General features: G+C 42.1%; 2 protein-coding genes across 2 annotated transcripts in view; both read right to left on the bottom strand.

Moving 5' to 3' along the window:
* The window catches only part of sacm1lb (SAC1 like phosphatidylinositide phosphatase b), a 66,003-nt gene extending 51,871 nt beyond the window's left edge, over window positions 1-14,132 (bottom strand). The window contains exons 1-4 of the mRNA XM_049583166.1: window positions 14,022-14,132; window positions 13,405-13,502; window positions 3,527-3,601; window positions 3,255-3,382 (exon numbers count right to left, since the gene is read on the bottom strand). Of these exons, the coding sequence (XP_049439123.1) occupies window positions 3,255-3,382; window positions 3,527-3,601; window positions 13,405-13,502; window positions 14,022-14,050 (330 nt within the window). The 5' untranslated portion in view covers window positions 14,051-14,132. The remainder of the gene's footprint in view (window positions 1-3,254; window positions 3,383-3,526; window positions 3,602-13,404; window positions 13,503-14,021) is intronic.
* Window positions 14,133-18,206: 4,074 nt separating this feature from the next.
* Window positions 18,207-21,517, bottom strand: part of LOC125892863 (uncharacterized) — a 25,422-nt gene continuing 22,111 nt past the window's right edge. The window contains exon 2 of the mRNA XM_049583187.1: window positions 18,207-21,517. This exon is cut by the window's right edge and continues 107 nt beyond it. Within this exon, the coding sequence (XP_049439144.1) occupies window positions 19,516-20,940 (1,425 nt within the window). The 5' untranslated portion in view covers window positions 20,941-21,517 and the 3' untranslated portion in view covers window positions 18,207-19,515.

The raw sequence follows: 21,517 nt of genomic DNA, 5'->3' as shown, positions 1-21,517 counted from the left end.
GTTGAGTTCTTTCATCATTTTCAGGCAAAATTCAGTCTTTTCGTCGCTCCAAAAATGGGAGGCTCTCGTTGCCGCCATGTTGCTTGTGTATCTGGTGCATCACTCTGGCACCTGCGCACACGGCGGGCAACCGTCAGAGACCGGGATAAGGCGTATACATGCTCCAGTATCCCGGCTTCTATCGGAGTACTCCAGGTGGCAAAACCGGGTTTCTTGAAACCGGGAAAAGGGCATAATCCGGTTTCTGAATTCGGGATATGGTGTTTACATGCACAAACACAAAAACGGGATACTTAAAAAACCCAATCAAAACCGGGATACTAAAGACCTTGTAAACACACTCAGTGTTACATTTACCATACAAATCTGGTGGCCTGAAGCTTCCCAATTTTTATTACTATTTTTTGTCATCTTAGCTTAATCAATTAAAACAATGGTTTTTAAGTATTTCATGCTCATGGAAAAGAATAGAATCTTTGGATATCCTTCCATACAGCTTGGAATTTACCTTATATTGAGCTCAAAGTAGTGGATAAAATTACTAAGAATCCGGTTATATTAAATAGTCTAAGTATCTGGAAATTGTCTCATAAATTGTTAGGCTATAAGATCTCCCTTTCTCCCTTTTCCCCAATTTGGAAGAATCCAAGTATTACATGTTGTAAGGATGACACTTTTAAATTTTGGTATGATAAAGGTATCCAGGAATTCTGTCATCTGTTTGAAAATGGGACATTTCTTTCATTTGTTCAGCTACAACAGATATATGGATTACCTTCTTCTCATTTATTTCGATTTTTTCAGTTAAGACATGTGGTAAATACTGAGAATGGTTCTCTTCAATAACCTATGCCATCAAAAATTGATGTCATATTAAACAATAACGAGCAGAACAAGGAAAAAGTTATTTCTAAGGTCTACAACATTTTTGTTGAATGTTCTGTTATAAATACAGATAATTTAAGATGTAAGTGGGAACAAGATCTTCTTATGGAAATACAGAAAGAGGACTGGACATACATTTGTAGGCAAGTTCAAAAATGCTCTTATAATCCAAGGCATAAACTAGCCCTATTTAAGATGATACACAGGATTTATTATACGCCAGAGAAGTACATTAAAATGAACAGTGAGATGTCATTTCTCTGCTGGCGCTGTAAGAAACAAAAAGGAACATTTTTTCATATGTTTTGGTCATGTGACACACTTTCCTTTTTTTTGGAATTCTGTGACAAAGTTGATATCTCAATGTCCACATGTATCTGTCTCTCTGTCACCTCGTTTATGCCTTTTGGGAACTAGTATGTCTGATAAGTGGAACAAATATAAAAGCAGATATATAGATCTTGCTATGTTGGCAGCCAGGAAATGTATAACTTTAAATTGGAAAGAATCCAAACCCCCAGTAATAGTCCACTAGTGGAATGAACTCTCAAGCTACCATACACTTGACAATATATATTACAAGAGTAAAGGCAGATCCTCAGACTTTTTAAAAATATATATCTCATATAGAATTTGATTTTAAGAATTTCTTAGGCCCATGTAAGGCATAGTGACAATGATAAGACCTGAATGCAATAGTTTGTGTTGTTTTGTTGTCTTGTTTGTTGTAAGTGGGGTCTTCCCACCTTTTATGTCTGTTTGATTGGTCAGGTTTTTGGTTTTGATGTTTTGTTTCTGTTTTGTATGAGGGTATATGTTTGGATATCATTATGGTTCTCTAACTGTTTATAAGGGTACCAGCCCCTACTTAGGATAGGAAAATCGGGACATGAAGTGTTTCCCTTTTCTACTTGTTTATAAATTCCCTACATCATGAAGTATGGTAGGAAGACTACCTAATTATTTCAGTTTCAATGATATGGGAGGCCTACTTAGTGTTTTCAATTAGTGTAATGGGTAGAATTTTGGTTGGATTACTTGCCATGATGATGGCACCTATGAAATATGTCTTGGTGTGTATGGACTCTGAGAGACTTGACTTTTTATATTACCCTCTACATTGCCAAGTTTTTGTTTTTGTTTTGTTTTTTTTTCCTTTCTGTGAGGGAAACTGAGATGTGGGGGTTAGTGTTCTGTGTATCCCTCATGCTGTGATCAAAATATAATTTAAAAAAAAAAAGAAAAGAAAAGAAAGCAGAATCTATCTTGTTTGATTGTTCTCATCCTTTACATCAACAGTTTCAATTTCTTCCATCTGGTTCACTGCTCAGACTTCCACTTGCTAAAACTAACAGATATAAAAATTCCTTTGTACCTTCTGCGATCGCCCTACTAAACTCCAGGAGGAAAAGGCAGTTTTATCTGTAGTGTTTTAATTCTTTCTTAACTTATTGGTGTTTTTTGGTTTTAAATCCAGTGGCTTTTATTTGTTTTTTTATTTATTTGTATTTTATTTTTACTGACTGAGTATTTTTTATTATGTATGCTATTGGTTGATATGTACTTTTAGGTTTTGCTCCCATTGCTGCACAGCCAATTGCCCCATTGGGGACAAATAAAGGGATCGATTGATAAAGACACTGGCTCTGAGGGCCATTCGCGTTTTCACATCGGCTTCTACATTTAGCAGCCCCTCCATGATGAGAAGCGTTGGAAAAACACATTTAAATGTGAAATTGATTTATTCAGTGTTTTTACCAGTTTAAATAACTGTGTCTAATTGTTTTGGAGAGGAAGAGACCTCTGCAGATAATTTGTTCCCCAGTAAAAACCTCCTGAACATTAAGGCTCTCTAACCAGGAGAAGTTTAATCTGGTTGCAATCTGAAATCCTCACTGCTAGATGCCACTAAATCCACCTAAATATCACACACTGGACCTTTAAAACTGTGAAAATGGGAGTAAAAAAAGTGTTGCATTTAAATTTTTGTTCAGTGTATGTTTCTTTTTAATTATCATTTTTGCAAAATTTTAATAACAAGCAAATGAGATAACAGAGCAGATATTTTTAGCTTTGGGTAGGCCTACACATCAAATATATACTGTATAGATACATATATACATACATATATGTGTATATAATACAACTACAGATCGATAGATCGATAGATTTTTTTTTAGTACTGTACTGTGCAGGCAGCTTTTTTTATCCTTTTATTCCCTTATTGATAAGACAGCCAAGAGCCATGAGCTGACAAGAAAGGTTGGAGAGAGAGGCCTCTGCCAGGTGAGATAGAGGCTGACCCAGTGGAAGTGCGTATCTATCCAGCTCTCCCTGTCACAAGTACAGTCAAGAGCCTCAGATCCTACCTGAGTGTCTGTCAGGTGTAGTATTGTCTTCTTATAGGAGAGGATATCAAAGTCCAGAGCCTTCCACACAGCATGGCCCAGCAAATCGCCCACCTTCTTCTTCTTTGTGATAACAATCAGGTACATGCCTAACAAAAACAGGTGGTTGGAAATGAAAATGCATAGCAGAGCTCAACACACTACTGGAATCTCCCACTTCTAACAGCTGGTCCTTTCTATATTTTACAGGGCTGGATGCAACATAATCTTCCTGCATTTCGTACTGAACCTACCTGCCACCAAACGTATAGTCCCCATGAGTCCACATATCGGCTTGGTCTCAGCAGATGCAGGGATGTCCCTTTTACCTGGGGACCAGAGACAATGGTTAGTGACAGTGTGTTCAGACGACAGCTGTAGAATGATGTGAACTAGGGCTGCAACTAATGATCATTTTTATCATTGATGATTCTCTTAATGATTATATTGGTTGGACAAAAAGTGATGCCTTACAGCTGACTTTTCAATGTGAACTACAACTAATATGAGACAGAGAAAAAACAGCAAAGTCCTCATAATTGTACAATAGAACAAGTACATGTTTGGCATTTTTACCTTATAAAGGACTAACACAAAACTGCTGGGCCTCCATTAAACCCCTGATTTTGACATTTTGTCTAAGTTGCCTAATTGGTAATCCAGCTTTTTTGTTCTTGAGCTGCCTGCTGCTACAGTCTCTTTTCCAAGATAATCCATCCACCTGACAAATGTTTCATCTCAAGATGCTGATTAAGCCTTTGGGCCCTAGGACTTTTTTGGGGTATTTTTTACTGCCTTTACTTTTAAGCTCATATCACAGTCATTATAAGGGCTACATACACATGCTATACAGTGGTGGATAAAAGTTTTCGGACACCCCATGCATTTGTGAAATACTGCATTAAGAATCACTCTTAGGTCTTCAAGTGCAATTTCTTTTAGTACAGTCACAGCCAAAATACTAAATAAATCCTAAAAAAGCCATTAAAAACTTAAAATTGATTGGTTCCATAAAAATACATAAGAAATTTTGAGTATTGGGTCATTTTGGTACCAGTGATGAAGGTCGTTCTTTTTATTAAAAGACACAATTTTTGTTGCCAAGCTTCGTGTCTACATAAAGCCAGCACATTTGAAAGTTCTTCAGACACAAAAATGGCTAAAACAAGGAGGGTACAGCTGCCGCCAGATAGCCAGGAAGTGCAGACGCAGTCCTTCAGCAGTTGGATACACTCTGCAGAAATACAGACGAACCAACAGCTTGGAAGACAAACCAAGATCTGGGCGTCCAAGGGTTTCTTCAGCAAGAAATGACCGCATCCTGATCCGCATGTGCAGGCAAAACCGCCGAATGACATCACAGGAGCTTCAGCAGCAGTGGTCAAACCAAACTGGTGTCCAGTGTTCCACCCGCACTGTACGTGGCCGACTTTTAGATCATGGCTTAAGGTCCTACAAGGCTATCAAGAAGCCCATGATTAATGAGAGACACATTGAACTCTACCAAGTATTGTACCGTTCTCGAAACCCACATGCTCCCTTCTGCGCGTGCACTGTTCCATCGAGGTAAAAACTGGATGTTTCAACAAGATAATGCCCCTTGCCACACATCCAAGGCCAGTAGAACTTGGCTGCAGGAGCACAGTATCCAGGTCTTAGAGTGGCCAGCTCAATCAATCGGACATGAGCCCCATTGAAAATCTGTGGTGGATTATCAAAAGGTCTGTTTCAAAGCATAAACCAAAGAATTTAGAAGAATTAAAAGCAGTAATTCAAGAAGAATGGGACAAGATTACCCCTCAACAGTGTGAAAGGCTCATGGGGAACATGCCAGCCAGGATTAGAGCTCTACTACGTGCCAGTGGCAGGACTACTAAATATTAATTTGATGATGTGATGGTTTATTTATTTTTTGTTCAGTTTTGAACACATTCTCTGTTATTTGTTGACTTTGATACCGACAATCTTGAGAACTGACATATTGAAACTGTCAAGAATTTAGTTATGTTAGTTTTTCTTGTAAACAATAAACAAAACAATATAATTTGTATTTGTTTGTATCTGTCTAATACAGCCACACCTTTTGAAACACAAAAAAGATTTTTCCACAAATATTTCATGATAATATTTGAGATTGTGTAAAATTTTAAGGGTGTCCGAAAACTTTTTTTCCACCACTGTATCTTGTTTTTTTTCCAGGAAAATCTTGGCTATCTAGATTTGCCATCATTACATGTCCTTATATATGCCTGTATTTTATATTAACTTTTATATCAATGCAAAAAAAATCTGTGTTACTAAATTCTTACATTTTTACATTTTTACATGTATCTCACCATAGCAAGTTGGAAGTAGACAGACTCTGCCATATATGAAGAGGGGAGCCTCTCTGGAATCTGGCAATATAAGAACTATGATGGTGGGACATTCTGTCTTTTTACAGTTGTCCAAAAATTGTGGTTTGTGCCAGGCGGACATAATTGTGCGTGGCTTCTCACTATGACGAACAGTTGCGGAGAAAATCCATAGAGAAGAACAGGTGTGAATTTGGATGCACTTTGCGTTGTTTGGGCCCATAGGGTTAAACAGCATCATTACTATACAGTTGTGTCTTGGGATGGTCACAATAAAAGGACACTTTAAAATGTGGAGTTTGATCACACAACACAATGACACAGATGTCCAAGTTTTGAGGGAGCATGTCATTGGCATGCTGACTGCAAGAATGTGCACTAGAGCTGTTGGCCCTGAAATGAGCATTCGTTTCGCTACCAGAAGTTGTGTCAAATGTCATTTCTGTGAATTTGGCTGTACATCCAACCAACCTCACAACAGCTCATGTTGGTTATGATGACAAACTGTTGTCAGGCAAAGGCCATGATAAGGATGATGAGAGCTTCCCTGAGACAGTTTCTGACGGTTTGTGCAGAAATTCTTTGGTTACGCAAACCATTTGTTGTATCAGCTGTCTGGGTGGCTGGTCTCAGACAATCTTGCAAGGAGGTCCTGGGCTAGAGTGGTTATACGTCTGTGGTTGAGGTCAGTTGGATATACTGCCATTCACGGAACTGTGACCACTGTGACCACTGTGACCATCCTAAGGCACAACTGTGTAGTAATAATGCTGTTTAATTAGCATCTTATTAAGTCACACCTGTCAGGTGAATGGATTATCTTGGGAAGGAGAAGTGCTAACTAACATTGATTTTAACCAATCTGAGACCAGAATTTGGGATATATTTATTGTGTGTACATAAAAGTCTTAGATTTTTTTACTCAAAACCTGTAAAAAATGGGAGCAAAAAAAAAAACAAAAGTGCTGCATTTTATTTTTGTTCAATGTATGTACAGCGCTGCTTGAAAGTTTGCGAACCCCTTGACTAGTTTACATTTTGCTGTTGTTTTACTATGATTTTCTTATCTTATCATCACTGGTTTTTATATATGAAATTCAGGTTTATGTGCATCAATTCCATGTACTTGTTTTGAGCAAACTATGTGAGTAGCCAGCAGACTACATGGAACATGGAATCGGCGTATGTGCAAAAATAAGTGAACTACAGCTGCATTGGTAAAGTCAAGTAGGTAATAGGCTCAGAAGAAAAGGATAACAGGAGCGCTGCTGATGTCCCTCAAACCACCGGTGCTCACGGAAGGGTTAAAAAATCCTAAAGAATCTAAGTCCAGGCACTCAGGTCGGTTTGGAAAAATTTAAAAGCCTTTATTAAATGGGCAAGAGTCATTAAAAAACACCAACACGTTGTGTGGTGAGTATCAAAATGCTCACCACACAGCTGCCCACTCTGTAACCACAAATGATGAGCCTCACATACAGAACTCCCCTTTTCGGCCTAAGTCCACTTTTCTACCCTGTACAAATAATCCTACACTTAACACTTTTACTAGGAAGGTATCTTATGAGGTGGAGCAGGTGTTCAACAAACAAAGAAACAGTAGACAGTACAATCTAACAAAAAAAGAATCTGAAGCACTCAAATGGTTATCGGACAGAGATGATATCATCATAAAAAGTGCAGATAAGGGAGGGGCAGTTTGTGTATGGGGCAAAGATAAATATATAACAGAGGCTATGCACCAGCTAAAAAATACCCAGTATTACTCCATGCCCCTATCAAATCCAATGGACAATATGAAAAGAGAGCTTGAGCAGCTACTTAATATGGGAAAAGATCACAATTGGATTAGTAAGAAAGAATACGATTTTCTACTATGCCAACACCCATGTTTTCCTTCTTTTTATATGCTCCCAAAAGTCCACCAAAAAAAATGCAGGAGCATTTGCTCTCAAAAATCCACCTGGTAGACCAATTATTAGTGGGAATGATTCTATCACAGAACCTTGTTCTAAATTTGTTGACTACTTTATTAAACCTTTTGTTGCAAAATTGCCCTCCTACATTCAGGACAGCACTCAGGTTTTAAACAAGATAGCACAACAAAAAAAAATTGGCTCTTGCATTATGGCCACCATGGATGTGGAGTCCTTATATGGGAACATTGTTCATGAGGAAGGCCTGAAGGCCTTAAGACACTATCTGAGGTCTAGACCTGATGACCTTATGCCCCCTAGTGACTTCATTGTACAGCTCACTGAATGGACTCTATAAAACAATGTTTTCCTATTCCAAGACAAACTGTATAGACAGGAAAAGGGAACGGCTATGGGTGCATGTTTTGCACCAAATTATGCAAACCTGTTTTTAGGACTATGGGAGGAACAGCATATTTTTTCAAATCACAACCCATTTAAAGAAAAAATTGTGTGGTGGGGCAGATATATTGACGATGTAATTTTATTCTTTTCTGGGTCAGAAAAAGAGCTTTTGGACTTTCATACCTATGTGAACACAGCTTAGAATATGACCTAAAAGTCATTAACTTTTTGGACCTGCAGATCTTAAAGGATGACCAAGGATGCTTGCACACCTCCATCTTTAGAAAGGCAACCGATCGAAATACTGTATTACATGCAGACAGCTTTCACCCTCCATGGCGCATTAACAATATCCTTTATGGACAAACCCAAAGACTAAGACGTATATGTGATTCTGATCAGGATTTTCTAAATCAATCCATGGACATGCAGCAGCGTTTTAGACAGAGAGGGTATAAATCCCAGCTTCTTACTCAGGCTCACAATAGGGCTCTGTCACTGGAGAGGAGCAAATTGCTCAGCCCTAAACCTAAACAAGAGCAAGTTCAGAAACCCTACTTTGTCACACGCTACAGTAAAGAAGCTGTCCAGATCGAGCACATTATAAAGAAAAATTGGGATATCACTGAGAGTGACCCATCTTTACAGGAGATATTCCCTGAACCGCCAGGTATCAGCTTTAGAAGGGCCCCTACAATCAAGGATAAACTAGTAAGGAGTATTCTTCCTGCTAACAAACCAGACACCTGGCTTTGTCGACCCAAGGGCAATTTTCACTGTGGGAACTGTAAATACTGTGAAAACATGGTGAAAACAGACACTTTTAGGCATATGTTTAGTAATAAAATCTATTCTATCTCAAGTTTTATTAATTGTAACACTACCCATATTGTGTACCGACTTGAGTGTATTTGTGGCTGATTCTATGTGGGCCTTCCTAAAAGAAGACTGAGGGACAGAGTGGCTGAACATAAGTACGCCATTCGGACTGGAAATTTGAATTACCCTGTGGCCAAAAATTACATGGAAGCACAACATTCAAATGACTCATCCCTAAGAGTGTCAGGTATTGAGGTCATTAGCTTGGGTGCCAGGGGTAGGGATAAAGTCAAACGCCTCAAGCAAAGAGAGGCATATTGGATCCATGCCCTTAAGGCCACCAGCTTTCCTGGCCTCAATGAGGATTTTGACCTCTTATCCTTTTTGTAAATGTTTTTTTTTCTTTTGGTTTTTTTTGTAAATGACAGTGTGTAATGGTCCTGACAAGACAGCTTCACTTTATTTAAGATACTATGCAGATGTCATCATTTGCGCATCTGCATTGGAGGTTTTGCTTATTTCTTTATCTTTATGTAAATACTTGTATTATTTTTCGTATGGTTTCTATTGTGGATTCTATTCTGTTTACATTATTCTTATTTAGTTAAGATTTGACAGTCTGTGAGAGGGGCTCAATAAGTTTGTTGTCTGATCCCCCAGAAGTTACAATCTTACAGTCTTCTTGTACTAATTCTTGACTGAGGCCTCATAGAGGCCTAAAGAAAATGGCACAGAATGATTCACAGCTGAAGTGATTGCAACTATAATTGCTTTGTTTACTCTCTTGTCTTCATACACCCTGAGGAAGGCGCAAGCCGACACGCGTTGGTGTTTTTAATGACTCTTGCCCATTAAATAAAGGCTTTTAAATTTTTCCAAACCGACCTGAATGCCTGGACTTTGATTCTTTAGGTAATAGACTCAGGTGAAACACATGTGGGTGTTCAAGTAATCAATTAAGCAGACCAATCAAATGAGACATCCTTAGGAAAGGTTTTGAGCAGCCCCGATTAAAAGAGAGAGGAAACAAACTAAACCACTGTCATGACAAGGCGTTAAACCACACAGATCAACAATGCCAAGAGGAAAGGAGATATCCAAGGACATCAGGAAGAAGGTGGTGACAACCCATCAATCTGGGGAAAGCTACAAGACTATCTCCAAAAGATTCAAGCTCCATCCATCCACTGTAAGACAAGTCATTTACAAATGGAGGGCACTCAGCATGACCGCAACTCTGCCCAGAAGTGGACGGCCATCAAAACTCCAACTCAACATCACCTCCAGAGAGTTGCAGACCTCTTTGGCAGCATCTGGGATAAATATACATGCATCTACATTCAGGCAAAAATAAACAGACATGGCATTCATGGGAGAGTTGCAGGAAGGAAGCCTCTGCTCTCAAGAAAGAATAAGGTTGCCTATTTAAACTTTGCCAGAGAGCACTTGGACAAACCAGAGCCCTTCTGGAAGTCCATTCTCTGGACAGATGAGTCCAAAATTGAATTATTTGGCCATAATCACAGGCACCATGTTTGGAGAAAAGTCGTAACTGCATATCAAGAAAAGAACCTCCTCCCAATAGTGAAGCATGGTGGTGGAAATGTGATTGTCTGGGCCTGCTTTTCTGCCTCCGGACCTGGAAGACTCCATATTATTCAGGGAACCATGAAACCTAGGCCTATCAACAAATTCTTGACCAGAATCTCCTGCCATCAGTCAGGGAGTTGAAGCTGAGACAGAAATGGATTATGCAACAAGACAACGACCCAAAGCATTCCAGCAAAACTACCAAGGAATGGCTTAAGAGAAAGAAGGTTTGCACTATGGATTGGCCCAGTCAAAGTCCGGAACTCAATCCCATATAAATGCTGTGGCAAAATCTGAAACGGACGGTACATGCCAGATGTCCCTCCAACCTCCTACCTCCGACCTTCTCAACTGGCTGACTTCTGCAAGGAGGAGTGGACAAAAATCCCCAAAAGCAGATGTGAGACACTGGTTCATTTTTCCAGAAGACATTTGGTGAAAGTAATGGCTGCAAAAGGAGGTGCCATAAGCAGCCTGTGAGCATATGCCACCTCTACATATAAATATTACAACTCAAGAAAAACTATTGTGTAATATGTAATGTGTTTCTGTTAATGATGTAACCCCTAATCCCTCTATCTCTCTCACCACAATATACCACAGTGGTCCATCAGAATTCAAGGCTTTAAGCATGAGTTAGGGGCACCCTCTCTCCCTTAAATCTGGGCCTGTTCCCTGGCTCTGTGGGGGATCGCGGGTTCAGGCGGTTTCCCCGGGGGGGCGGGTGCATCTGGACTGCTCGCCCTGTGTGCCTGGGGGTGGCGGGGTCTCCTTGTGTTCCCTGGGACTGGGGCGGCGTGGCTGGTCCCCCCCTGGGGGGCTGTTTCCGCCCCTGGTGGTGCGGGGTGAGTGCCCCCCCCCCTTTCCTTCGCTCCTCTCCTGCCCTTCCCCCTCCCTCCTCCCTCCCCCCCTCTCCCTGCCTCAGGCGGGCCTGGGGCCCTGCCCGGGCTGGGGGCCTGGTGTGGGGGATGGGTGCTGCCCGCGGGGGGGTGTTCTGGTGCCGCGCAGGGTGGGCCTGCCCATTGGTGTGTGGCCAGCGGTGGGGGGCGTGTCAGATGGGCCGGGGGTCCAGCTTTGGGTCTGGGGCGGTCTGGGGGGGTGCTGGCAGGGGTGCGGGTTGTCCTGTGCTCCTGCATGCCGGGGTCCGGGGGGCTGGGTGGGGCTTGGCAGGGCTTGGCGTCCGTGCATCCTGGTGGCGTGCCTCGTCGTTCTACTGGGGGTCAGTTTGCTGCGGGCGGTGCGACCCAGGTCGGGACCGTTGCATGGGCCTGGCGCTGCGGTTGCTTGGGGGGCGGGGTTTGGTGGGGGCCCGTTGGGTTTCCTTGGGGCCTGCCTGGCCTGCTGTCCATGGGCTTTGGGGGCCTCGCTGCACCGGGGTCTGGCTGGCACCACCTTCTAGCCCCTCTCATCCAACCCTCCAGCCCTCGGGCCGGGCCTACACTGGCCTGGCCTCCTAAACCACATTTAGTTCACTTACCACACATTTCACACTTTTAACGCACCACATACATTCACTCTTTGAGGTGCAGACCACTGATGGATTGAGGGGCTTCATGATGGGGCAGGCTATGGGACAGTGGTGTCCTGTAGCCCTCCATGCTGCCCCCCAGCCCATCCTTATCTGTCCTCCAATTTTAAAGCACCGCACACACCTACATCTTGGGGGACAGATGGGGACAGGTTCCAGGAGCCTTATGGCTGCACAGCCTGCAGGACAGCAGTGTGCTGCAGCCATCAGGGCTGCCCTCGGCCCTCCCGGGCTGTGAGTTGGAGCCAGGGACCCCATTTACATCATAGTGGTGTCGCTAGGTTCCCGGTGTAGGGAGGGGTCCCGTGGCCCTGTGGCGGGTGGGCTGGATGGCACCCTGGGGGCTCTGCGGGTTCCTGCCGGAGTTCTGCCTCCTGACCAGCTGTGGCTTTTGGGCCCTCTGCTACGGGTTCCCGATGGGGGATTGCCTGCTCATGGTGGGCCGATCTCTCCTGTGTGTTGGTCGGGGTCCATCCCGCGTTGGGTGGTGGGTGGGCGGGCCTTCGTGCCCCGCCCTTCTGGGGTTCGTCTCTGGCTCTCTGGGGGTGCTGGCCATTGCGGCCCCGGGTCCTTGGGCCTGCGTGGTGTCCCGCGGCCTCTGCAGCTCCCTGGGCGTGGGGTCTGGGCGCTCCTGCAGCCTTGGGGTGCCTTGCCGGCCGCCTTCTCCCGCTGGGCTGGGACATTGACCCTGGACGCTAGTGATGGTTCTCAAAAACACATTGGGAGGGTTCAAATACACGCATGCATGTTCGATACTTCAGCTCCGTGACGCATCGCAAAGAACCAATGAGATCACTCAAAAGGGGCTCAGTTGCCTCTCAAACCTACCACACTGCTCTGGCAATTCTTCTCCACAATCAGGATTTCCTCCACCACCAGGACTCTCACATTTCTGGTGTTCAGTATAGACTTCTCTTTTGTTTTTTTGTTGTGTTTTTGTTTTGTTTTTTCCTTTCTCTTTTCTTTATTATACATTTATTTGTTTATTTTTGGTTATCTGTATGGAGCACAACAACCTCAAGGCCACAATACATCAGCTACACTGCCTGTTTCTCCTCTGTTTTTTTTGTTTGTTTTTTTGTCTTCTCCTTCTTCTCCGCATGCACTGTCGCTATATAACTCAGGACTTAAGCACCTGTCCCTCAATCCCCACTGCTTGTCCCTTATTTTCCCCTTGACACACAATGGTGTATCACGGCCCTCTCTGGCTCATACTAGGAAGTTTTTCAAATAAAGGCTGATAGGCTAGTCTCCAGGGAGGGTGGGTGATGGTCACAATTACGCACAGTATGGGTATAAAATACTTGACTGCAAGACTAACAGTGCATCAATCTTCATGAAAAGCTTACACCCTTTTGTGGTGCTAAGCTACAAAGACTAATGCAGACAGGTATAAAAAGAAAAAAAAAGGAGGTGCCACAAGCTACTAACTAAAAGAGTTTTTTTTAATGTTTGTAGGGTTCGTAGACTTTCAAGTAGTACTGTGTGTACTGGAGTTCAATCAGCTAACATTAGCTTACCTGTGAGAGTCATCTCTGTCGACACCCTGTCTATAGTCAGAACATCCTCGGATCCATCATCACAAGGCTCTATGAAAAACTTCTCCGGTGTGGTGCGCCTGGTTTGACACACACAAGAGCTGTTTCAAAACCCATAAGCACTAACATCGCACCAGCAGCAGGGCTTTGTGTAACGTCACTAATACAGAATAATGCCAACCACAAAAAGCTGGAGGCAGATAACACATAGAGCTGACAGGAAATCCCTGTTAGCTACATGTGCTAATGTAAGCGACTCGAGGCAACTGGTTGAGGTGTCGCATGCAAGTGTACCATGACGCCATCCATTAAATCTTGTCAAAACCAGCTCCCCTCTGGAGCACAGTGCTCCTGTTAAATGCAGTGATGTTCATAACTACAGGTGATCATTTGGAAAGAAACTTGGTGTGGATTCAAATGAACGTTAGCATTAGTTGCAATAACACCATGCCTACGCTGACAGGCTAACTTTCTAAGCTGAGCTGGGTTAGCGTTAGCCGTGTCCACATAAAGTATGTGCGAACACTCTTTACCTCTTCAGTCAGGATCAACATAAAGGTAAACTACGTGACACTATGATATTTATCTGCAGCACTTACAAGTTGAAACTCTCATAGGTGCTCGCCATCTTTCCTCCAGCTTGACCTCAGTGACGTGTCAACGACCGCTTTGGCTACTTCCGTCATCAGCTGTGAGGCAAAGTAGCCGTTTCTCTTTTTTTTTTGTAAACTTTATTTACATTTCAATAATACACAAAAGCTCTCGATAGGAACATGTGCATTCATTTTACGATACAAGTATATTCCCATCATAAATAAAATCAACAAGGCTGTAGACATAAAAAGATAATAAAATAAAACAAAAAGGAAAAGAAAAACAAGGCACTTCATTCATATTATTAGACTTAAAAAAAAAACCCAAATATTTCGCTGCAGTTTCACTCAATTTACAAATAGGCTTGTATACATTTAACAGCTTCAAGGAAGAAAAATATTTATTTAGTTCGTTTTTAAACCAAACTGTTGAGGAGGGTTTATTTTTCCATTTGCATGAATGGATGTGATATTTGCCCAAAACTATAATAATACTGACCAGTTCTGAAAATTCTTTGGTAAGATTATCTTTATATAAAAGAATCTGATGTTCATCAATTGGTGTGATATTTCCTATTTTATTACCTAACCAGTCAAAAACATCCTGCCAAAAATGTGATGTCACTGAACAAGAATAAAAAAGATGTTCAGTAGTTTCACAATCCGCATTACAAAAACAACATGACTTAACCTCAAATCCAAACCTTTTCTTTAAAGGTCGGATCTAGAGGATTTTCAAACAAAACAAAATATAGACATATACAAATTAAATCCTGCTTAATAATCACCTATGGGCTTCTACTCATGTGTGGTGGTGACTGTGTTTGCAGAGCTGCTGCCCTTTAACTGTGTTTTGGTGTTTTTGTGAGCTCGGACCGCTTCTGGGCGGAGATTTCCCCAGCCAATGAGAGAGCGCAGGTGCCGTGCCCGAGCGTCTCCGAACGTGCCCCAGCGCGAGTGTTCAGAAGGGTAGCCCTTCTAAACGGTGGGCCGAACGCGTTTTTCGTGTTGTTGATCGATCTCCATCGATAGAGTACACAGTTTTTTGTGTGTGATATTAAACAATTCTATAGAGTCTGGGAAAATTTGTTGGCTGCTCTGGTTTGATCATATATTTTCACAAACTTGTATTTTAATTGTCACTCTGCTCAGGCAACTTGCGGGATAACTCTAGCTGATGAACCAATCAGATTGTAGTTTAGAGAATATCAACCAATGGCAGACGGCCTTAGGACCCGAAAATGTAAACAGGGAAAACTGACAGCTCAGTCTTTTTTTGACTTATTATTGTGTCAAAATGAATAATTTAATGTAAATATATGGTATATAATCACCATCATCATTAATATATGTATGTAACATGATTGTATAATCTTAGGGTCTACACAAATTCCTTTGCAGGTGCTAAAAATGGCCAGTGTTGTGATTTATTTTTCTATGTATGCCCCCGTTAAGTTTCTTTTATATTGCTGATACCGGTAATAGCGGCAGCCTACAGTCTCTGCGTTGTGTTGTGATAATGATGATGAACTAGCGGCTAACAGTTAGTAACGTCAGTTGACTCCAACAAAAGACACACAGATGCTCCGATGGATACATGGACAACGGTGTAACCTTGACCAGGATCAAAGACCATACCTGTCAAGTTTTGGATCTGAAAATAAGGGAGATTTTCCGGCGCCCGCCGCGAGCCGTCCCACCACCCCAACCAAGCTCCAGTATCCCTTATATTTTAAGACAGGTGTACAGGAAATCTAAAATAACCATTTGTCAACTACTTACTAACTACAATTAGGTGATCAGAATCTGATAGGCCTACCTTTGTTGACATTGAAATGCTGTGAACATTCCTACGTTATAATACAGGGTTATTATGTTATTATAATACGGGAGATTTACGGGAAAATACTAATACGGGAGGACGGCGGGAAAGAGGGGTAAAATACGGTAGTTTCCTGGCCAAAACGGGAGACTTGACAGCTATGTCAAAGACTTACTATATTACAAATTACATAAAAGACACTATTGATACAGATGAACCAGTACACATTGATAATCACTCTGAATGTCAATATAATTAGTAATAAAGTCTCTCTCAGATCAGCTATACATTAATATTTACAGGTTTCCATTTAACAGTCACACACTCACGTGGGGGATACAAGCCCGGTCTGACTTGTTTCCCCGGTGATGGGCTTGATAGCTGCATCGTTACCTTGGATACTGTGTAGCTAAGTATTAAATTTGAAATATAAGATAACAGCATAAAATATGAAAATAACACAAATATGTACACCTTACAACTATTAAATAAAGGTAAAATTACTGGCAAAATTATATTCTATATTACAAGATTTTGCTATTCGACATAGTGACCATTTAAAGCTCAACTGATGTATTTAATGTAACATGCAAGAGGCATATGTTACATCTGTTTCTCATATTGTTCTAATACTATACAAGAGTAATTTTAATATATATGTATATATTTCTTAATAATAGACCCTAAACTGACTAGTTTATAAGCTTCTAGAGTCTAATGAATGACCTAATAAACTACACCAAGTGATGAGTCTGAGTCGTTTTCTCCACTTGATTTAATTTTTTTTTAAATGTCATCTCATTTGCATCAACCCAAACACATGTTTACCTTAGCTAGCACATCTGCAGCTAAGGATGCATCCTGGAAAATATGGAGTGTTGTATGCACGTAGCAAGCAGCACAACTCCTAATATCATACGGTTTTCAGCCGAAAGTTGGGCAGCATTTGTAAGACGTTCTCTGGAGTGGGTCAGTTTTGATACTAAAGAAAGCCAAGTTGCAGCAATAGCTGTAGAAAAATATGAGTTAAAGGAAAATGTCTTTGTGTGCCAGCTAATGTTTGCTACCACCGAGAATGTTATATGCAATATGCCAACAGAAGAAACATTGAGAGAGCTCGCAAGAGTAAAGAGAGGGCAATACAGCAGATTGGTTTGTACAACATTGTGGTTTTGACTTTGGACAGTACATTCAATTTCAATTTTCATATCATAAATATTCATATATCATACAGTGGTGACGTATTCACATCCTTTTGTTATTCATATACCATACAGTGGTGAAGTATTCAGATCCTTTTGTTCAGTAAAAGTACTAATACCATAGTCATCACATAGTTTGATAGTTAGATAGTTTGCGTCTGATTTCCTGTCAACTGCATGGTCTCTCGAACCAGCAGGCGAGGATCAAGATGTCACACGTGTCCAGACGATGTGTAACAGCCTTTCAGTCATTCTTTCAGTCAGTGGCGAAGATGAAGACGGCCCGTCGATGTCGTCCATGACAGCGGGGCCCGAGCTCATTAGTACGCTGAGTTAGCTGTACTCATAGACGCTGTACTGCGGCTAAAAGTCCGTTCACTTTGCTAGTGATGAATGCGAACAACACATCGGTGGCTAATGAGCTAATACACAACGTGAATAACTGTTCAAAACACTTCAACTAAGTTATCGTTAGAAACGTCTTCAGCTTCTCACGGAAGATATGTAGAAAATGTCCAGGTGAATACTGTCGGTTAGATAGCATAAAGACACAGACTACATACTTTTTACGGTTAACTCCGGTCAATTCCGGTCAACTCCTCTGAGCCGTGTTTACTTCCTATTTGGGCGATTATCATTGGCACACTTCAAGTCAGGTGACGCTGGAACTTGTTGTTGATTGGTTTGCGGTATAGCACGCCATAGCGTTTGCCTGATTGGGTTATCAAACATAAGTTTAGTTTTCATAAAAATATGATCGAATTGAGACTGCCAACAAACGGAAACTTGTTCAGAAAAAATATATTAAGTTAATGTTAAAAAAGCAGCTACTCTATCGCTGAGGATCGATCATTTCAAAAACAAAAGCAGATAGCGATCTTCGGCCCACCGCCTATTCATTGCCAATTTCCAACACAGCATCCCTCATCAGCCCATTCACAGTTCACATGCACAGTCCTAGAGTCTGTTACCTTGCGCGTGGTGTTCACGTGAACGTGCACGGAGCGCACATGCACAGTTAATGGCATGATGCGCTGAACCAATCAGAGACCTCTGCTGCACTGTGTGAAGTGTCTCTTATTCACCGCTGCAGTTTCTGGATTTTATTCGTTCATCCCAGCAGTTTGGACTCTATTTAACCTGCAGCTGTGTTTTTCTGGACTCTTGCTTCCCCTTTTGTTGATTTGCTCCGTCTTGTGCGTCCATGAGAGTTTGAGTAATACGTTATCATTCTGTTACTGTTCTTAATTATATTCTGTGTGTTATTCGGCAATTAAGTTTATAGTACTGTACTGTGTCTTGTGCATTGGTTAATCATTGCCGATTTCATATTCCAATTGATGTATATGATCCCTGATAATATTGTTATGTTGAATAATGGTGTACTGGGGCCTGTATCACGAAGCAAGATCAACCTTTCCTGGGTTACCCAGACCTATCCTGGGTTGACTAACCCTAACAATGGCAGTCAGGATAATCGGTATCACGACGCTGAATATCAACTCTGTAACTCAACCCAGGGTTGCTTTATCAAGAGCCGTGAACGCGCACCCAGTGGACCAATCACAATCATGAGAGAAGCGCAGCGTCACTGAGCGTCCTCACAGAGCGCCGTATGTGAGGGAAAAAAGTATTTCTAGTGAGGATCAGAGATTAATTCTACCTAGCTACTAAAATATGAGGAGGAGAAAAGCAACATTACAGAAAAGGCCAACGCCGTGGCAGCTGCAGGAGGAGGAAACATGCGTGGCAACGCATAACGGGATGAATAATGTTTAGTTTAGTTTAGATTAGTTTATTTGCACATAATGCTAAAAACAGACAGTATAACATTTACAAGATTAAAAAAAGAAAAGTGCCGGAGAGGTTAGAAGCCACTAAAAGCTTATCAAAGAAATTCCCCTGTCAAAACATCAATGAAATCACATATTAGAGAAGAAAAGAAACGGGTCAGGAAAGAAGAAATAGAGGAGGAGAGAGGGAAAAATCAAGACAACACAAGGTAGCAAATAAAATGATGTGTAGGTTAAATTACTCATCACTGGTTCAAGTAGCTACAGTACCTGTACCTGTACATCTGACACTGATCACACCCTTGAATCCCATGAAATCAATGCTGCGCAGATGAATTGCGTGTATTACAATTATCGTCTAACATCATTGCGTCTGATAAATTGGTCTTCTTTGTCATAACGTTATATATGCTACAATAAAGCTTAAAGCTGACGCCACAATTAAATCATATCAACACCAAATTGATAGTCTGAATAAAATCATCCTGATATTGAGCTGTGTTAGAAATTAACAACTGCGCAAAAATATACCTAGTCTCCCTCTTTAAAAAAACAAAAAGGAAAATCCCTCAAACACCATGAAGTGTAGACATGATAGGCTACTTTCCACATTTCCAGCAGCAAAGTTGACAATTCGGCCCATTATCTTTAACAGGGATCATTTCCTCCAACAAAAGAAAATGTTAATTAATGGTGCTATTAAGTGTTCGCAAATGATCAGTTTCTTTCTTATGAAGGGGTGGGATGAAAGTTCGACTTCTTTCCACTCCTTTTTGAACAATCTTTTCATTGTCTGTTGCTGTTGCTTTCTTTTTTTGGGGGGCTTCTAGAGCAATGGCATAGGAACATGCTGACTCCTCTGTGCGTTGGCTCCTCTCATAAAAGTCAGCTAGGGGGTCCAGAGATCTCTGCATGTCGCCATAATCTGCTCTCAGCTCATCAAAAGCCCTCTGGGGAATTTGTTCAGGTGGGGGGAGGTTTAAGATCAGCCTCCTAGCCTCGCCACTCAGGTGTCGCACAATGGTGGGAAAACTGAGGTTTGGTGGCAGCCCCCCAGCATCAAGAAGATACTGCATGTCTCTGATCCAGTCTTCAATCAGGATTCTGCACTCAGAGCCCCTGCTGAACACTTGAACATTTTTTACCTGGTGTGTCTGGGTGAAACCACTATAGCTGGGTTGGACAGGGGAAAACCCAGTTGGCCCGTCTGGTAACACGAGGGGCAATGTGTGGGATTGCGTGGTGGCCTGCATGTGATAAGCGGGGGGTTGAACAGCTTGTGATCCATAACTGACTGGTTGGATATGGCTCCAGGTGGCTGAGGGGGGAGGCAAGTGGTTGACCTGCATTTGAGGGATATGCTGAATGGCTTGTGTATCAGGAAAAACAATATTGGAAGGAGTGGGGGAAAAGGCTCGTGAAGGTTGCCCTACTACCTGTGAATGGCGCACTGAGGATGAAGGGGTGTGCATCCCATATGATGGATGAGGGAGAATGGGGTAGCTGATAGGATGTTGGTGACGGTTTGTTGGTGGGATATGTGCTGTTTCCACAGTGCTCTGGATGCCCACTGCGGTGCCACGCATAGTAATCTGTGGGGCACATGTTGAGGACAACAGAACAGGTAGTGAGTTACCCCCGGGCGGCACATAGACTTGTGGTGGGGGAAACTGCCTGGGATCATCAGGAATCATAGGGTTCAATGTCATGGCAGTAGGGGTGGGATGGGTATGAAGAGGGGCTGCAGGGGGACTTAGTGGAGTCTGAGAGGCATTCTCATAAACCTTAGGAGCATACATGGTTGTGGCCGGGCCTTGAACACTTACATGGTTAGTGGGCATGGAGCCATGGCTGGGAGGTGCAGGGGCATGACTGGTCATAACTGGTGTCTGCACACTAGCCCCAGCCCCCTGAGCATTTACCTGGTTAGGCAACGTGGGGGTACAACTGGTCGCTGGAGGGGTGAGCACACTAGGAGGTACAAAATGACCAGCAGGAAGACGTGTAGGTTCATCACTAGGGGAGGGCATGGTGTTTGATGCGGCATCCCATGGTGATGACCTCTGATGCTGCTGGAGATAATGTTGTGGGGACTCATGGGGGCTCATGCTAATTATTGTTTGGTCTGAGGCATGAATTATCCCGATAGCGTCAGCTCTTGGCTCCAGTGTGGGGTACAGAGTCTGCCTCAGACTGTTTGAGTGTTTTCATTGGGGCTCTGCATGTTTGACTTTTGCCGTAATGTAGTGATAGAATGTGAGAGGCTGTATCAGTTGTGTTATGAGTTGGGAGGACCACAACACATACAAAAACAAAATGAACAAAGAAAGAAACAGCAACAACAACAAAAAAATACCAGCAATACAAGCACCACAGTATGTAGACAATTAATTCAACTTTGCATTGGATATAGTTTTCACAAACAAACCAACAAAAAAAACAAACAAGATTTTTCTTTCTTTTTTTTCAGTGTAAATCTCTAAAAACAGTGATAGCACAGATTTGGCTCACTATTCAAGACCAAAAAAAAAAAACCAAAAAAAAAAAAACGAAACCTGAATGTTAAGGATATTGCTGATGGAGATGTTCACAATTTACAAATCGTCTGCTCGTCCTCCTGTAAACCACTATCCGGGTCACGGCACCAAAGATGTAACCCAATCTTTCAGGCAGCAAGCCCCAGCG

This window comes from Epinephelus fuscoguttatus, linkage group LG8, assembly GCF_011397635.1.
Source record: "Epinephelus fuscoguttatus linkage group LG8, E.fuscoguttatus.final_Chr_v1".
NCBI lineage: Eukaryota > Metazoa > Chordata > Actinopteri > Perciformes > Serranidae > Epinephelus > Epinephelus fuscoguttatus.
This window is presented reverse-complemented; position numbering and strand designations above follow the sequence as displayed.